Consider the following 14,748-nt stretch of genomic DNA (forward strand, 5'->3'; position numbering starts at 1 on the left):
TATCATACAGCCATATGCCAAGCTGAAATGTCAAATGTTAAAATTGGATTTGATCATGCTAACTTTGTGGATATATATGTTTTTATTGTTCTTTTATCAGAATGTTACCGATTATACGATAAAAACCGATACATATATGCTAGAAAATATATAAAAGAATTTTTTTTGTACATATTTGTTTCCTAAGTGATCATAAGAGTCAGTTTGGTTGTAGGAACTCAAATGACAGAACTAAATATTGAGCTGTCATATACCAATTGACATGAGTTTATATTACACCCCTGAACTAACCAGGGAGTTTAAATCACCCACCAAACGGCAATACCGATTGGAATACCTTCTCAAACTGTTTATACCCATTTAAATTACCCCTGACGGCCTGACCTGGTTAAAAAACGGTTCTCTCATTTCATTTAGAAGTTCTGACCGTTCAGTACTACATGTGTCATGTGTGACTAGTTTTCGGCGTCGTAGGCAATGATGAGTGGCAAAGCACAGAAAATCGTCCCGCCTGTCAGGAAATCAGTCCCCCGCATCCCTGATCCCCCCGCTCGGGTTGTTTGGAGGGCACTGAATTGTGGGGTGATGAAGAAGGGCGTCCAATCCTCTCGCGAGGCTTCATTGATCTGCCAATTCTCCAGAGCCTGGGCATACCACCAGCAGACAGCATAGGCTGGCTCCGTCGCCTTCCTTAGCGCTAGGTGCGCATGGACGGTCAGTTCCTCCACCTGCGACGGCAAGTCCGACGCGTACGGGGACGACGAGGACCTGGACCTGGACGCCGGCGCGGACGGCAAGTAGTACGCCGGTGAGGAAAAAGAGTTGGGGGGCAGGCGAGGATGGCGACGAGGTCAAATAGTGCGACGGACTGGACGGTGGTGGCGATCCCGCATCCCTGGAGCGCATACAAGGTGTTTGCGAAAATGATAAGACCTGCTGCATACCTTTGTTTACATGTTTTTCCTTTTGGCTTTTTGGGTTTTGAGTGGTAATTGTTCTGCACTTTGCTAGTTCCGCAGTATGTTGGCCCACTAGATTTAGTATTCGGTATTTCTCACTCCCAGACTTGTATTTGCACTGCACACGTTGTGAATTTCTTTTCATGCTTAAAAGTTTAAATCACACTTTCAAAAGAAAAAATGAAAGCAGTGTTCACTTTGCTCGTAGCATATGCTCCCTGATGAATGTTGGTTGCTCTATATTATATTTGTACTGTAGAGGCATGATATGATATTTGCAGTACATGCTTACCAAGAAGTCGTGAATAAGTTTTTTTTTTACATATGCAAATACGTATCATCCAATATATCATTTGATATCCAACATCTGATATGCAAAGACAGTTTGATATGAAACAGTTATCTGCTATAAGAAGTTTGCTGCACTTTGCACACTGCATTCATTGTATTGCATATATTAATATCTATATATAGGTCAGAGACAAACTGGAAACGATGAGTTGCCAGATTAAAACCAGCTGCCAAGTCAAATCTGTTTCAAGTCTCGATGGAGGTACTGCTACGCTCATCCATTTTAATTTTGTACATTTGCTATTCTAGTACTCCAAACTGATGTCTCTCCATTGTGTAATTATTCATTCCTGGAGCAGGTTACAGAGTGATTGATGTTGATGGCGTGGATGAGGTGTTCGACAGAATTATAATTGCAGTTCAGGCACCTGATGCTCTAGGAATACTAGGAGCAGAAGCAACCCACCAAGAACTGAGAATTCTTGGTGCTTTCCAGTATTTCTGCTGGTAATGCATAGTGCTGCTGCTGCTAGCCTGCTACAATACTATTAGTATTATATGTTGTTTGTAAATTGTATCTATACTACTTATGCATATGCTCTACACCATTTGCAGTGATATATACCTCCACTGCGACAAAAGTTTGATGCCATTGAATTCCTCTGCGTGGAGTGCCTTGAACTTTCGAGGGACATGAAGCGGGGCTGTCTCTGTTACCTACTGGCTAAACCTGCTCTTCAGGTATCTTACCAACAACTAGCAATGTGTGTACAATGAACTCTGTTATTCATGGAGTTGGAACACTGGTGATATTTTGGGCCTAATGTTTCTTGGGAAGTCTAGAATATATAATCTACCATCAGACCTTACCTGCTACGCTGAATTCTCCACATGTCCCGGACCATGTCATGCTCAAATGGAGTGCTAGCCATCCTGTTCCCTCCGCTGCTGCTGCGAAGTCTTGTGTTGAGCTTCATCACGTCCAAGGGAACAGAGGAATATGGTTTTGTGGGGCATACCAAGGTAACTTAATTTCAGTATGACAAATGTCTTGATTAGTTTGGTCTATAATGCCTTTCTTTCCTCGATCACGCAGGCTATGGCTTCCATGAAGATGGGGTCAAGGTACTTCGTGTCTGCACGACCATTTCTCACTTACGAAATATGTATTTTTGCATCTGATACTTATGTGTTGGATATATCGATCTGTGCAGGCTGGGAAAGCAGCGGCTCAAGGTTTGCTTGGTGAGAAGGGCACCCTTCTGGTTAACCCCAAAACGATGGTGCCGTCATGGACTGAAGCTGGAGCCCGCATTCTGGTAGCAAGATTTCTCAACCAATTCATATTCCAGGGCAAGATAATGTGAGTTCCATGAACTGATCTTTGTACTGGGAGATGCTCAGATGCATGTCAAGCTATGATCGATTCTCACGACCTCGCATGATTACTTTCGCCCGTAGCTTGCTGGAACAGGAAGGCACTATGTTCAGCTTTGGTGAAGCAGGCACAAAATGCAATGTGAAATCTGTCCTGCAAGTTCATGACCCTCTCTTCTATTGGAAGGTTCAGCTAACTTTTCCCCTTCTGTTTCGTTGATGGATACTCGACTCCCTATGGTTTGGTTTCTAGCTTTAGTCGTGGTGTTTGATCTTGTAATTGCCTAGCTGTAGCTTTTTGCTTCCTGGCTGCTCTGTAATTAACTCTTTCCTTCTTAAGTAATGAAAAGCAGCGCTGCTGCATTTTCGTCAAAAAAAAAAATACTCGACTCCATCTGGCTTGCTTGAGCTCATCTTATGTGAACTGCAATTTTCAGGTTGCAACCGAAGGAGACCTTGGCTTAGCATATGCCTATATCAATGGTTATTTCTCTTTTGCTGATAAGAGAGAAGGGCTTCTGAATCTTTTCCTGGTAATCCTAAGTGGTTAGTTGGGGACATATCACACATGTATGCTGGTCTTGATTAATCTATTTCACCACAGATTTTCTGTCACGTGTTTGGGGAATTTGGGAATTAGAGGAAGATCGCAGGAAGTAAGAGTGCTCTGCGGGAGGACGAGGCTTGTAACCTTGTCGCCCCGTGGGAGGGAATTGGGGCGTCCAGGGCGCAGGGGAAAATAGGGTTTGGGTTTTTTATTGCTTTATTGATTGACTAGGAGGGACTATAAATAGCCCTTACAAACTTGGGGATCAAGCTAAACTCTTACAGAATTGGAATAGGACTAATCAGATTAGAAACAGTAGGGAAAACTTTCTACGGGACGAAATCTTTCTATCTCCAATCTAGATTTTTAATTACTCAAATTAACTAAGCTGACCCAGACATTGGATCTTCTCTGCCTAGGTAGCCGGCGCCTATACGTGCGCCCCCACGTGACATTTTGATTTCGAACAGAGATGTGCAGAAGAGTTATACCAGCGTTAACAATAAAAGGTTCCAGTTCTCCCTTTGATCTATATTAATTTAAAAGGGCGAAGTAACAAATGGATCATCTACTTCCATGCCGTATGTAATTCTGTGGTTCATTGGCAGAGGTTGGTGGACACCTTTGCTTGTAACAGCAGGGGTTGCATCTGCTCAGTATTTCCTTCGCCACGTCTCAAGGAAGAATACTGTCACACAAACTCGCCAAAACATCTCTCAGCACTATGATCTGGTCATTCCTAACACCTTCCCTGCTTTTATCATTGCTTCCTCGGTTTCGTAACATTTGTTGCATAACCTTGAGATTCTCTAGTTCAAAATGTTTGTTCATTGAAGCAAACAATAGTGTAGTTATTGCAAATTTGCAATTATTTCACTGTATTCCTCTGCTTAAATACTTGGTAGGAGGTTGTTATTATGCCTTTTAATAAAGATATATGGCAGTGTGCATTTATTCTGAAATGGAGGGACTAGCTACATCATGAAACCAATCAAATTATTGTTTATGCAGAGTAATGATTTCTTCTCTCTTTTTCTTGATCCAACGATGACCTATTCTTGTGCCATTTTTAAGGTTTGCCTTGTGATTAAATGTTCTACTGCATGTAACCTGTGATTCTTCATGGCCATCATTATATTATTCCTTTGGTAGGCGGAGAACGAAAGCTTTGAAGTGGCCCAGCTACGTAAAGTTAGCCTCCTAATCGACCTGGTAATATTACTAACACAAGTGATTTCCATTTTCATCTCAATTCTCAAATGGATATTTGCACACATGATCTTATGAATATGTAATGATCCAAGGCTAAAGTGGAGCGGGATCATCACGTCCTTGAGATTGGCAGTGGTTGGGGCACCTTAGCGATACAGGTGGTGATGCGCACTGGCTGCAAATACACAGGGATTACCTTATCCGTGGAGCAACTTAGATACGCCCAAAGGAAAGTGAAAGAAGCCGGTTTAGAGGTAAATGTGATACAGAAAAAACAGAACTCTTACCGTTGATTTCTACTGTAATCTATATATAAATATTATTAGAACTATTAAATTAGGATATCACAAACACATGTTTCAAAACAAAAATAAATATTGTCTGATGAATAACAGAGACTTGGTCAAAATTAAAATAGTTCAGATAGATGTGTTCTAGCATATCCCTTTATGTAAGATTACCACAAATATAAATACCTTTTCCTTTTTATTGGAGAGAGTACTACACTTAATACTACTCTCTACGTCCCAAAAGACGTGACATGGATTTTATAGATTCTTATACAAATCCACGTCACTTATTTCAGGACGGAGAGAGCAGTATTTATGTAAGATTACACACATACGTAACTAACAGCTCTTGTACAATTGCATCACGTACCTCGGTATGTTTGTATGAGAAATGAATCTTCAAGAAGAAGATCAAAACATGAAGCTAGCGGAAAACAAAGAACACACTCGATTGCAGTCCAAGTCATCCGTGACTTTGTAGTCACTGACAGGTGGGCCTGGGTTCACACTCCTCTGGCAATTCACTGCTCCCACTCCTCTTCTTTCATCATCTGCAACAAAATTGAATACCACCTGCAAGCATATCCTATTTAAGTCTGATGTACATTTAATTTAATTTGTTAGGAAGGTGCAATTGCACATTTTTACTTGGAGGGAAAATGCATGTCTAGTCTGTCAATTTGACGAGGATGTACAATTTAGTCAACGTACATGAAAATTGTAGCAAACAAGTTTTCAAGTTGGCAATTATGTGCGTGGGAGGTTAAAAATATGTGATCTCGGCCCAGGCACTGAGCTGGCATGCTGACCTGGACAAAAATGACACATGCTAGGCCATTTTGGAGTGAAAATGGGTCGTTGTTTTACGAAGTCACCTCTGACTTTATTCTTTAGGGGCTAAATTGCAAAAATTAAAATCCTACATACAATCCTCTTTTGGGTGGAATCCCTACCCGAAATACCCACATCCCCCTAACATCCTTCGCCGTCATCCCATCGTAGCTGCTTTGGGGAGTGGGGGTGGGGGGGGGGGGGATGTTACTTCCTAGAGGAGATTGTGACTACACGGGTGAGCTACCTCGAATGACACGCAAGGTCGGTTCGCTCCGGTCCACTCAGACGATCGTTTTGCTATCTTTAAACCACAAATCTACTCATTCCCAAGCGACCGGCCTTGCCATGGTGTCTGCGTTCTTTCTCCTCCTCCTAGTGCCGCCCATTGGCCTCCTCAACACCCGAATCCTGCTTACGGGCAGACACGTCTTCAACACCGGTGGGCCCAGTGGCATCAGGCTCGCCATGGCCATGGTCACCGCGTGGGAGGGGAGAGGTCTCCATCCTCTCACGCAACGTTGCCCACCTTGAGGATGCGCGCACCACTGTTAGGGCTACTACGGGGCACGACGTGGGGGTCCACTAGGACGACATGCGGGACAAGGACGTCAATGAGCTCGATGACATCATGGAGCAGGGGCGGAGGCAGAAATATAATATGAGGAGGGCCATAAAAGAAAATAAGATTATTAAGGAGGGCCAGAACATAAAGGTACATAGACTAATAAATACTCAGGGACCAAAGAAGAATTTACAGATCTTATGGGGGGGGGGGTGCTGGTCCGACTGGCTCCGCCACAACAGCAACCCGAGATCCTGGCTTAAGCTGACGTGGTTGCCACGTGAACCGTTTTTGACCTAATGTTACACTAATATCATCTTAGGGATTTATGTGTGCGTTTTCTGAGTTACGTGTATCGTTCTGGGCAGCGCTAGCACGTTTCGCCCGCTGCTCCCCGCGTCCTGGTTCCAACTTCCCACGTATCGCTGCCCCGTGTATATAAAGAAGATCCCTTCTTCTCTCATGGAAAAATACAGAAGAGGAGATCCCCAACGGGTTAAAACCCCCTCCGTTTCTGTTCTGTGTCGGGGCGCTATGGACCACTACGACAGCAGGTTTGGGATCCTCATCGCCGGCAATCGCAAGCGCTGGCCGGATTACCCCTGCGTGTCGCGCTTTCGGCAGCGACGGCTCATCTCCTTCCTCCTGCGCCAGGAGCTCTTGCACACCTACGGCGCGTACGCATTCTTCTCTAGTAGATCTCTCCATTAATTAAGATGCAAATCAACCTTTTTGCGCATTCGAGAAGAAAAAGGAATTGTGCATATTTCTTTCTGGAGCGCCGCGTATCTGATGATCCAGAGATGCACACACAGGCTTATCTGCGAGTCGGATGCGTTCATGGACAAGGACCACCTGACGGAGCATGTGAGGGCTGGCCGGTGGGACGAGGCCATCAGGTATCTCTCACGCTTCCTGCCGTCCGATCATCTTCTGGGCCTCGACGGCCGCACCCTCTTGCATTTCCTCCGCGTGCACAAGGCCATCGACGACATCGTCTCCGGAGCAGCCGAGAGCGAGGCCGTGTCCTGGGCTCTCAAGAAGTGCTTCACCCTCGATGTTGTCCGCAAGAGCGCCGTCACCAAGCTCCGCGCCATGCTTTGGTCCCTCCTCTGCTCCGCCGGACTCAGGTACATTTTCTCCATCGTTTCCTTGTCTTGCTACTAGCCTACTACTAGTGGTACTTTGCACATAAGGACGCGCAAGATAGGATACATTGGGCTTAAATGTTGTAAAAAGAGTTTAGAGAAAAGGAAAAGATCTTGTCATCGGTTTCCATATATAGTGTCACATTGGAACTGGGGATGGCAGCATTTTGCGACGAAAAAGCACTTCATTTCTAGCGAGCCAAAGGGACTAGCAGATAGCATGTATAGCAGACCATTCCCCTAAAGCCACTCTGCAGATGTCACCCTTCAGATAATGGATTTGCATGCCTGATAAATCTTGAAAGGAATATAAAAGGAACTTCACACCAAAGATTGATTCATGGTCGAATGCTGTATTCATTCATACATGTAGGATAACGCGCAACAGGATACATTGGGCTTAAATGTTGTAAAAAGAATTTAGAGAAAAAAGATATTGTCATCGGTTTCCATATACAGATGTAAAATTTAAAAGATTATATGACACATTGGAATTGGGGATGGAAGCACTTTGTGACGAAAAATCACTTAATTTCTAGCGAGCCAAAGGGACCAGCAGATACCATGTATAGCAGGTTTAGAATATTTTCTCTAAACAAGTAAGTCAGCAACCATTTGTTGATCCGAATACCCTAAACCCACTCTGCAGATGTCATCCTTCACCTTCAAATAATGGATTGGCATGCCTGATAACTCTTGAAAAGAATATAAGAGAAATTTCACAGCTAAGATTGAATGACTGATTCATGGTCAAATGTTGTATTCATTCATACATGCCGGGACTCCCTGGACTTGGGGCGTGTGCGAGGTAAGGCTGCATCGATTATCGTTGACTTGGTTTGGCGAACTCCAGAGTTGAAAGAACATATGACAAACGCCCGTGGCCCGATGAAACCCCAAAACATACTTCCCATTGGCTTCGGGTACACTAATAATCATAATCAATACCAATTTCAATCCTTTCTTCGCTACTGACTGTCAATTTGATCGCCTCACCGCTCATTGCTAGTTTCTGTCGAAGGCGCCACGTGAAGCGAGGCCCCATCCCGGGCTCTGTTCTTGTCAGGCACTATCTTCATAAGAGGAGGATGTATGTACAGCATAACTATCTTCGGTTCCGCACAAAAAAAAAAATCTCTGATGGGATAACATTCACACCTGCATATGTTCGCTTTGTGCAGGCTGCCTTCTTCTACTTCAAGTCACTGTGAAGGGTTAAATTTTGGTACATTATCTTCATCAAAAATATCGCTCGTTGTGCAAAGAAATTTGTATAAATGTTCCCTGCTTGGCAATAATAGTCTTTCTTTTCCTCTCTCTCTCTCTCTCTCAATGCAGAATCATTAATAAAGGCAAAGAAATGGATGGTGGATCTTGTTGGTAAATTTTTTTCTTTGTTTAGGTGTAACTTCATTACACAATAGCAAACTACTAAACTTATGTGGTCTATTACAGAGATACAAGTTTGGAAGCTGGTAAGCGGCATCAAGGGTTTTCACTTCGATCTGTCTGTAAAAATGGTAGCGTCACCTCTTTTAGTCCAAACTTTAGCGTCACCTCTTTTAGTCCACCAAATTTTTAATTTAGGCCCTCTTAAAAATATTAGTTTAATCTGAAGGAAGCCTTTAGTTTAGTCTCCTTATGGAATAAAATTAGTTTAATGTTTTTTCTTTACGGCAATGGTTTATGCAATGTCAACATCTCCACTTCCTGTGTGGGATCTTGACTGACCGTAATTATATTTTTATCCTTGTTGATCATGTCTGCACAATCTCAAGCGACGCCTAGAAAGAGTAACTCACGCAATGATGATGCTTTTAACCGGTTCTTTGCTCTTAGCACACCGATTTTGTTCTTCGTGCTGTTTGGTTGCTACATTAAGTTTATGCTTAGTGTATTCATGTGGTGTAGCCTATACACTTTCTTTACATATTTTACTGGTTGATTTTTATATCCACTTTGCTTGATCCGTGAGCTGTACTACTTTGGATGATTTGCTGCAATAAAAATGGTTGCTGTGCAATGCTTGATGTAGAGACTAGAGACCGGGGAGGTCCCCCTTTTCAAAAACCCATTTTTGTTTAGTTACCTAGCGCATTGTTTGCCCATTTTTCCGAAGTTAGCCTCTGTACAGTAGCCGTGTCAATTTTTGCTGTGTCCTTTTTTGCACTTCGCCTGCCTACCTGCTACCGTCTCTTATTCCTGAATCATGGCAGGTGCTCCTGTTGGTCCAGCCTCACAGACTAATCTTGGTACATTCAGAAGTCCAGCTAGACATTTTGGCATATCATCAGACACCGATCGTGGTAAATTAGTTGAACACCATCAATCGTTTCCCAACCAAGGGAAACCTCTATCCACACAATTAATTCCTATATTTGTTGCTTGTAGTTGTAGAGAAGAACACCATATGTACAAATTAAGGGGCTATATGCCTCATTTGTATTTTACTTTGTGTACTTCTTAAAAAAATTACTGTGTGCCCTGTAATTCTTGTATATGGGCACTCATTGTCAACATATTCTTCTTTTTGCAACGGCAGACTCATTAGTCCTCAAGGCAAAGGAATGGGCGGTTTATCTTACAGGTAAAAGGTTGACTATATTCTTCATGTGTCTTTTATTTGTTTACATTACCGTTCAACCCTTGTGTTTAACTTTCTGTTAACTAATAATATTTGGTAGCTTGATTACACAATAGCAACTGACGAAACTTACCATCTTTAGATGAACGGTTGGAAGCTTGGCCGGACCTGAGTCAAGGGTATCCATTTCAATCAAACCTCAAGGATGGTAACTTCATACTATTCGCCCACCAGATATCTTGTTTCAAATACCTTTAGCTTAGTCCCTTGTTGTTATCTACCCTTCCTATCTGGGATCTCTACTGGCTGTCACAAGTTACAAGATCCTTTCGAGCCGCTTTGCAATCTGCATAACATTATTTTTCAGGCCACTTCTCACCTACTTTCCCTTCAACTTAGTCTCATTTGTCACATGGGATTTGCAGAGACCACAGAAATGTAAAATAATTCTCTGCAAAGCTAAGATTCAAATAGTATTACTACCCTTAGGTTTGGTACTATTGCGTGCTATGTTTCTTTATATCTTCTTTACAGTTCATTGCTCTCACCGCACCAATCATGTTGCTGCTACTTTTGAAGTGCTACACTAGGTTTATGCGTACGGTATTTCTGTGATGTGGCTTGTGCACATAAATACCTTGCCATGATTTCAATTCTCTCACACCATTATTGTTTGATTCCTATGCACATTGTTTTTACTGGGTCGACTTTGTTATTCTTGCTTTTGAAGTTCTCTGCTAGGTTTATGCTTTGTGTATTCCTGTGATGTGTGCACACTTGATGCCCTATCATCGTGCACCATCATCATTCGATTCCTACGCCACATTTTGTGTGTGTCATATTTGCAGTTATCCTTAGAAGATGTGCCATTCTGTCATTCTTTTGTGGGCTGCTTGACATTCTGTACATGTTCTTTTTTTTGACAAATGCAGAAGCTTTGTGCCTCAATGAACAGCCTCATCAGGCTTGATTTTTTTGTTTGCACTTCATCAGTATTGTGGCTACCTGCTGCTATTCTAAATTCTAACTGCCAAACTCATTGCAGGTTTTCCAGTTGCCCGAGTCTCGCAGACAATTCCTGATACCTTGACAAGGCCTGTTGAAAGTTCTGCAATTTCATCAGTCACAAAAGCAGGTAAGTTAGTTGGATGCGCTCACATTGTTCAAACCAGGAGGAAACCCCGTATAAAAATTGATCCCACAAATTGTTTGTAGACAGCGAATGTACTAGCACTAGCCCCACTAGTTATATGCATCATTTGATTTCCCATGCTTCAAAATCATGAATTTGGTTTATAACTGGACATTCTGCTTTCTGTGTCTTTATTTTTATGATTTTCTTAATCAGTTATGGTGAGGTCTACTGACATGAATTCCCACGTTAACCTTTGATTTCATCACACATCATTTTAGCATGCTTTTCATACATATTTGCGGCAAGTCCCTTTGGTTTCTATTTTCCGGTGTTATGTATCTTTGCGATGGATTCCTAACTGCCGAATTCGTTGCAGATGCTCCCTCCTTGTTGCAGGTGTTCCATTCTTTGAAAGATCCTTCTAGAGACTATGGGATCTCACCAGTGACCAATGCAGGTAAAACAGTTGAGTATTGAGTACCTGGCTAGCTGCCGCCATTTCTAACTGCAGGCGTCGATGATTGAAGGTGAAGCTGAAGATCACCTCGCAACGTGCTCTTGAGTGCATAACTGCTGGGTTCAGAGATTAGATTCTAGCTTAGATAGTTTTTCCCTGTACAATATCTCCTTGTACTTTTCTTTCTCCTTTTTATATTAGTTTTTAGAGCTCTTTTACACTGATTGGCGAGTACTTCTCAGTACTCCCGTCGGAATTAATTATGTCCGTTGATCTATACTCAGGGGCCGTTTATTTCCCTGGGCCGCAACTGACCCGTCCCTCTCCAACGGCCTCACCGGCCTTGCCCCGCCCTGCTCCGGCTTCTCCGCATGGCTCTACTCCCCTGCGACCTCCCTCGACCCATGCCCTCGCAGCAGTCGCCATCGACTTTCAGGCCACCCCTGCCATCGTACTCCATGAGGAAATTTCAGGCCGCTCTCTGCCGTTGGTGTTCAGCTTTTGCTTGTGATTCTTGCAGTGGAGAAACAATGTATCGATTGCATTGTGACTATTAGTTAATGGATTGCAGTCTGTTGGATTCAGAATAGAAGATCTTTGCTAATCTTAGTACAAGTATGTATCTTGTTAATCTTAGTACAAGTATGTGAATTCCGAATAGAAGATCTTGCTAATCTTAGTACAATTATTCTCATTAAGTGATATTACATCTACACCATGTAATCAATTGTTCAACTAAATTGCAGTCCATTTCTCCAACTGAACTAGCTACTACTACAATAGCTTTAAGAACTCGTAACAATCTCGTAATGTTGTTTGTTTCGAGAAGAAAGTCATTCACCACTCTACTTCTGTTGTGTTCTTACTTTGCTCCTTCCTCCAATACTGGGCTGAGCTGCAGCAGGATCTGAAGATGAAGCAGAGGATCGTGGATGGCGCGACTGGACTTATGCAAGCTACGATCAGGCTGCGTCAGCGTCACCAGGAGAATCAGCAGCTGACTGACGCGTCTCTTCATCTGACTGCACCTTGAAATCATCGGGGAGCTTTTGGCTTCTGGGAAGGAAACTTCTTTGATCGGCTTTATCTTTGGCCCCTGCGTGGGTTGTTGCCTTGTGTGGCTTAAACTTTCGCCTGCTGGTTGCAGGTAGATTTGATTTTTTTTCTTTTGGTGGCAGCAGGTTTACGCCCCATAGTAACTTGATCGAGTCGATCAAGTTACAGTGGGTTTTCGATGAAATGGAAAATGGGGGGCGTTGCCCGATTCGAAAAAAAAAGAACTCATAACAATATCTCTGTTCTGATCTCCAAGCCTAATTTTCTCCTTAGTTAAATGTTAACTGAATCGCATGTAGTTCTGTATCGTTAACAGTTAACTAAATTCAGTATGTATTGCTCTCTGCTCTGATCTCCAACGCCATAATTAGCTAACTGAATGAGCATCCAAGTTTTCTCCCATCAAGGAGCCTTGGGGTAGGAACTTTGTGGGCAGTAGAACGAGGGGGAGAGAAGCTAGCCGACGGCGCGGGTGGTCGGAGGGGGAGCCGGTGGCGTGGGGTGGATGAGATCGTCGTAGTGTGGGCAGAGGGGCCTGGAGACAGCCAGCACCCTTTCCCGTGGCTGCGGCGGCGGCCGGTGAAGCAACAGTCCTCCGCCGAGCGCCCCTATTTCTCTCTATATGTTCCCGTGAGTGCGCAAGTTCTGAGGCCACGAAGAGCAGCTGCCATCGGATTAGAACGGAGGGCGGATACTAGGGGGCAAATATTCATGAAATCCTTTTTAGTTAAAAAGTAAATCGATAATTTTGGTACTTTCCAGTACTTTTGTTTTAGTATTTTCCAGTACCTCATATTTCTCCACCGTTGGATCAACTAGGTTGGACGGCTCCTAAAATCGCCAACCATAGTAAAACTTGTATAGTTTTTATTAATAAAATTTGCAATAGGTTTTTAGGAGTTGTTTAGTTGAGCTCACGATTGTCCTGCCAAAATTTTGGTTATCAAAATACGGTTTTGCTATTTCTTAGGCGTCTGAGAAATACTCCCTCCGATCCTAAATTGTTGTTGAAATATTATTACATGTATCTAGACGCTTTTTAAGAATAGATACATCCATATTTGGCCAAATTTGAGTCAAGAATCTAGGATCAGAGGGAGTAACTATTTCTTAGTTGATGATAACAACCTTTTGATTCAATCATTGAGATTCGTGCAAGATTAATGTACGTCTGATGGATAAGAAAATTTTCATTTGATGGCTACGATTGTCGACTGAGAAAATAATTATTTCTTAGGTGACCGAGAGATAGACACTCCCATCAAAATATTGGTTAAGTTTTTTCATCCAAAACTTGATCGATGACCAAATTCTGCAAACTGAGGCACCCACTACTACAGAAAAGGTCATCACTAACGGTCGAAAAAGTGCATCACTAACGGTCGTTCTACCCGTTACTAATGATGCCACCATCAATGGCGGTTGACACCCCACGACCGACACTAATACATATTTCACGATTTTAAAAAAAAGCCGGCCGCAAGCCGGCATATTTTGATCGTGGCCGAATAAAAAATCCCAAATCACATATTAAGCACCCCAAATCACGGACTACAGTAGTAAAAATCACAAAAAAATAACGAAAAAAAATCCGAAGCTCTCCCTCGCCGGATTCAGCCGCATTGCCCTCCATGGCAGCGGCGGTTCCTGGTCGAGACCGTGAACGTCGGATCCACGTGGTCGAGGCGGGCCGGAGCCGGAACTTCCTCCTCACGCGCGGTTCTTCGTCGGTGGCGACGGCGCCTCCCTCCGGCTGCAGAGAGAGAGCATGAGAGAGAGAAAAGAGAGAATGAGAGAGAACGAAGAGGGAGAGAGGGAACTTACCGACGGCTCGGCGACGCCCTCCTCGGATCCAGCGGAGGTGGCTTGGGGGATCCGAGAGAGAAAAATCAGAGAGAGAGAGAGAGAGACTAACCGAGAGGGGGAGAGGGGGAACCAGTGGCTCGCGTGGTCGGGGGAACCGGATCCGGCGGAGATGCCACCATGGCACCTGCGAGGGAGAGAGTTAGAGAGGGAAAGTTAGAGAGAAGGAGAGAGGAAGATAGAACTTACCGCGAGAGGTGGCTGCCGGATCCGTCAGTGTGGGTGGTGTGGCGGCCGGTGGTGCCCTCCTCGGATCCATGGCGCAGGGAGGCGGATCCGGTGGTGCCCTCCTCGGATCCATGGCTGGCGTGATGTAGGATGGCGGGGGAGGACAGACGAGGGAGAGGAGGGAGCTCGGGCGCCGTTCGGGTGAGATGAGGGAGAGGAGGGAGTTCGCCGTTCGGGTGAGGGGGGAGGCCATGAGGGAGTTCGG

The 14,748-nt window shown here is 43.9% G+C and overlaps 2 protein-coding genes across 3 annotated transcripts; both read left to right on the forward strand.

Moving 5' to 3' along the window:
• The first annotated feature begins 428 nt into the window (after positions 1-428).
• LOC104585325 lies at positions 429-2,215 on the forward strand. Of its 2 annotated transcripts, XM_024456444.1 has the most exons (5): positions 429-911; positions 1,434-1,512; positions 1,610-1,757; positions 1,866-1,991; positions 2,094-2,215. In XM_024456444.1, the coding sequence occupies exons 1-4, from the start codon at positions 840-842 to the stop codon at positions 1,945-1,947; spliced, it is 381 nt and encodes a 126-aa protein (XP_024312212.1). In that variant the 5' UTR covers positions 429-839; the 3' UTR covers positions 1,948-1,991; positions 2,094-2,215. The 2 variants fall into 2 exon arrangements, with proteins under 2 accessions (XP_024312212.1, XP_024312211.1); XM_024456443.1 differs by lacking the exon at positions 2,094-2,215 and having other exon boundaries at positions 430-911; positions 1,866-2,075.
• LOC112268524 lies at positions 2,075-12,094 on the forward strand (the record flags this gene model as incomplete). The annotated part of the gene is made up of 21 exons (XM_024456445.1): positions 2,075-2,273; positions 2,347-2,375; positions 2,465-2,613; positions 2,712-2,814; positions 3,065-3,159; positions 3,627-3,683; positions 3,783-3,906; positions 4,186-4,248; positions 4,327-4,386; positions 4,479-4,640; positions 6,888-7,202; positions 8,034-8,143; positions 8,230-8,310; positions 8,402-8,445; positions 8,559-8,600; positions 8,676-8,740; positions 9,437-9,526; positions 9,763-9,807; positions 9,947-10,012; positions 10,850-10,939; positions 11,316-12,094. Coding segments are annotated over 18 exons (1,797 nt in total), but the record flags the coding sequence as incomplete, so codon positions are not given.
• Between the last annotated feature and the right edge of the window lie 2,654 nt (positions 12,095-14,748).

The sequence above is a fragment of the Brachypodium distachyon genome, chromosome 5, assembly GCF_000005505.3.
Source record: "Brachypodium distachyon strain Bd21 chromosome 5, Brachypodium_distachyon_v3.0, whole genome shotgun sequence".
Classification (NCBI taxonomy): domain Eukaryota; kingdom Viridiplantae; phylum Streptophyta; class Magnoliopsida; order Poales; family Poaceae; genus Brachypodium; species Brachypodium distachyon.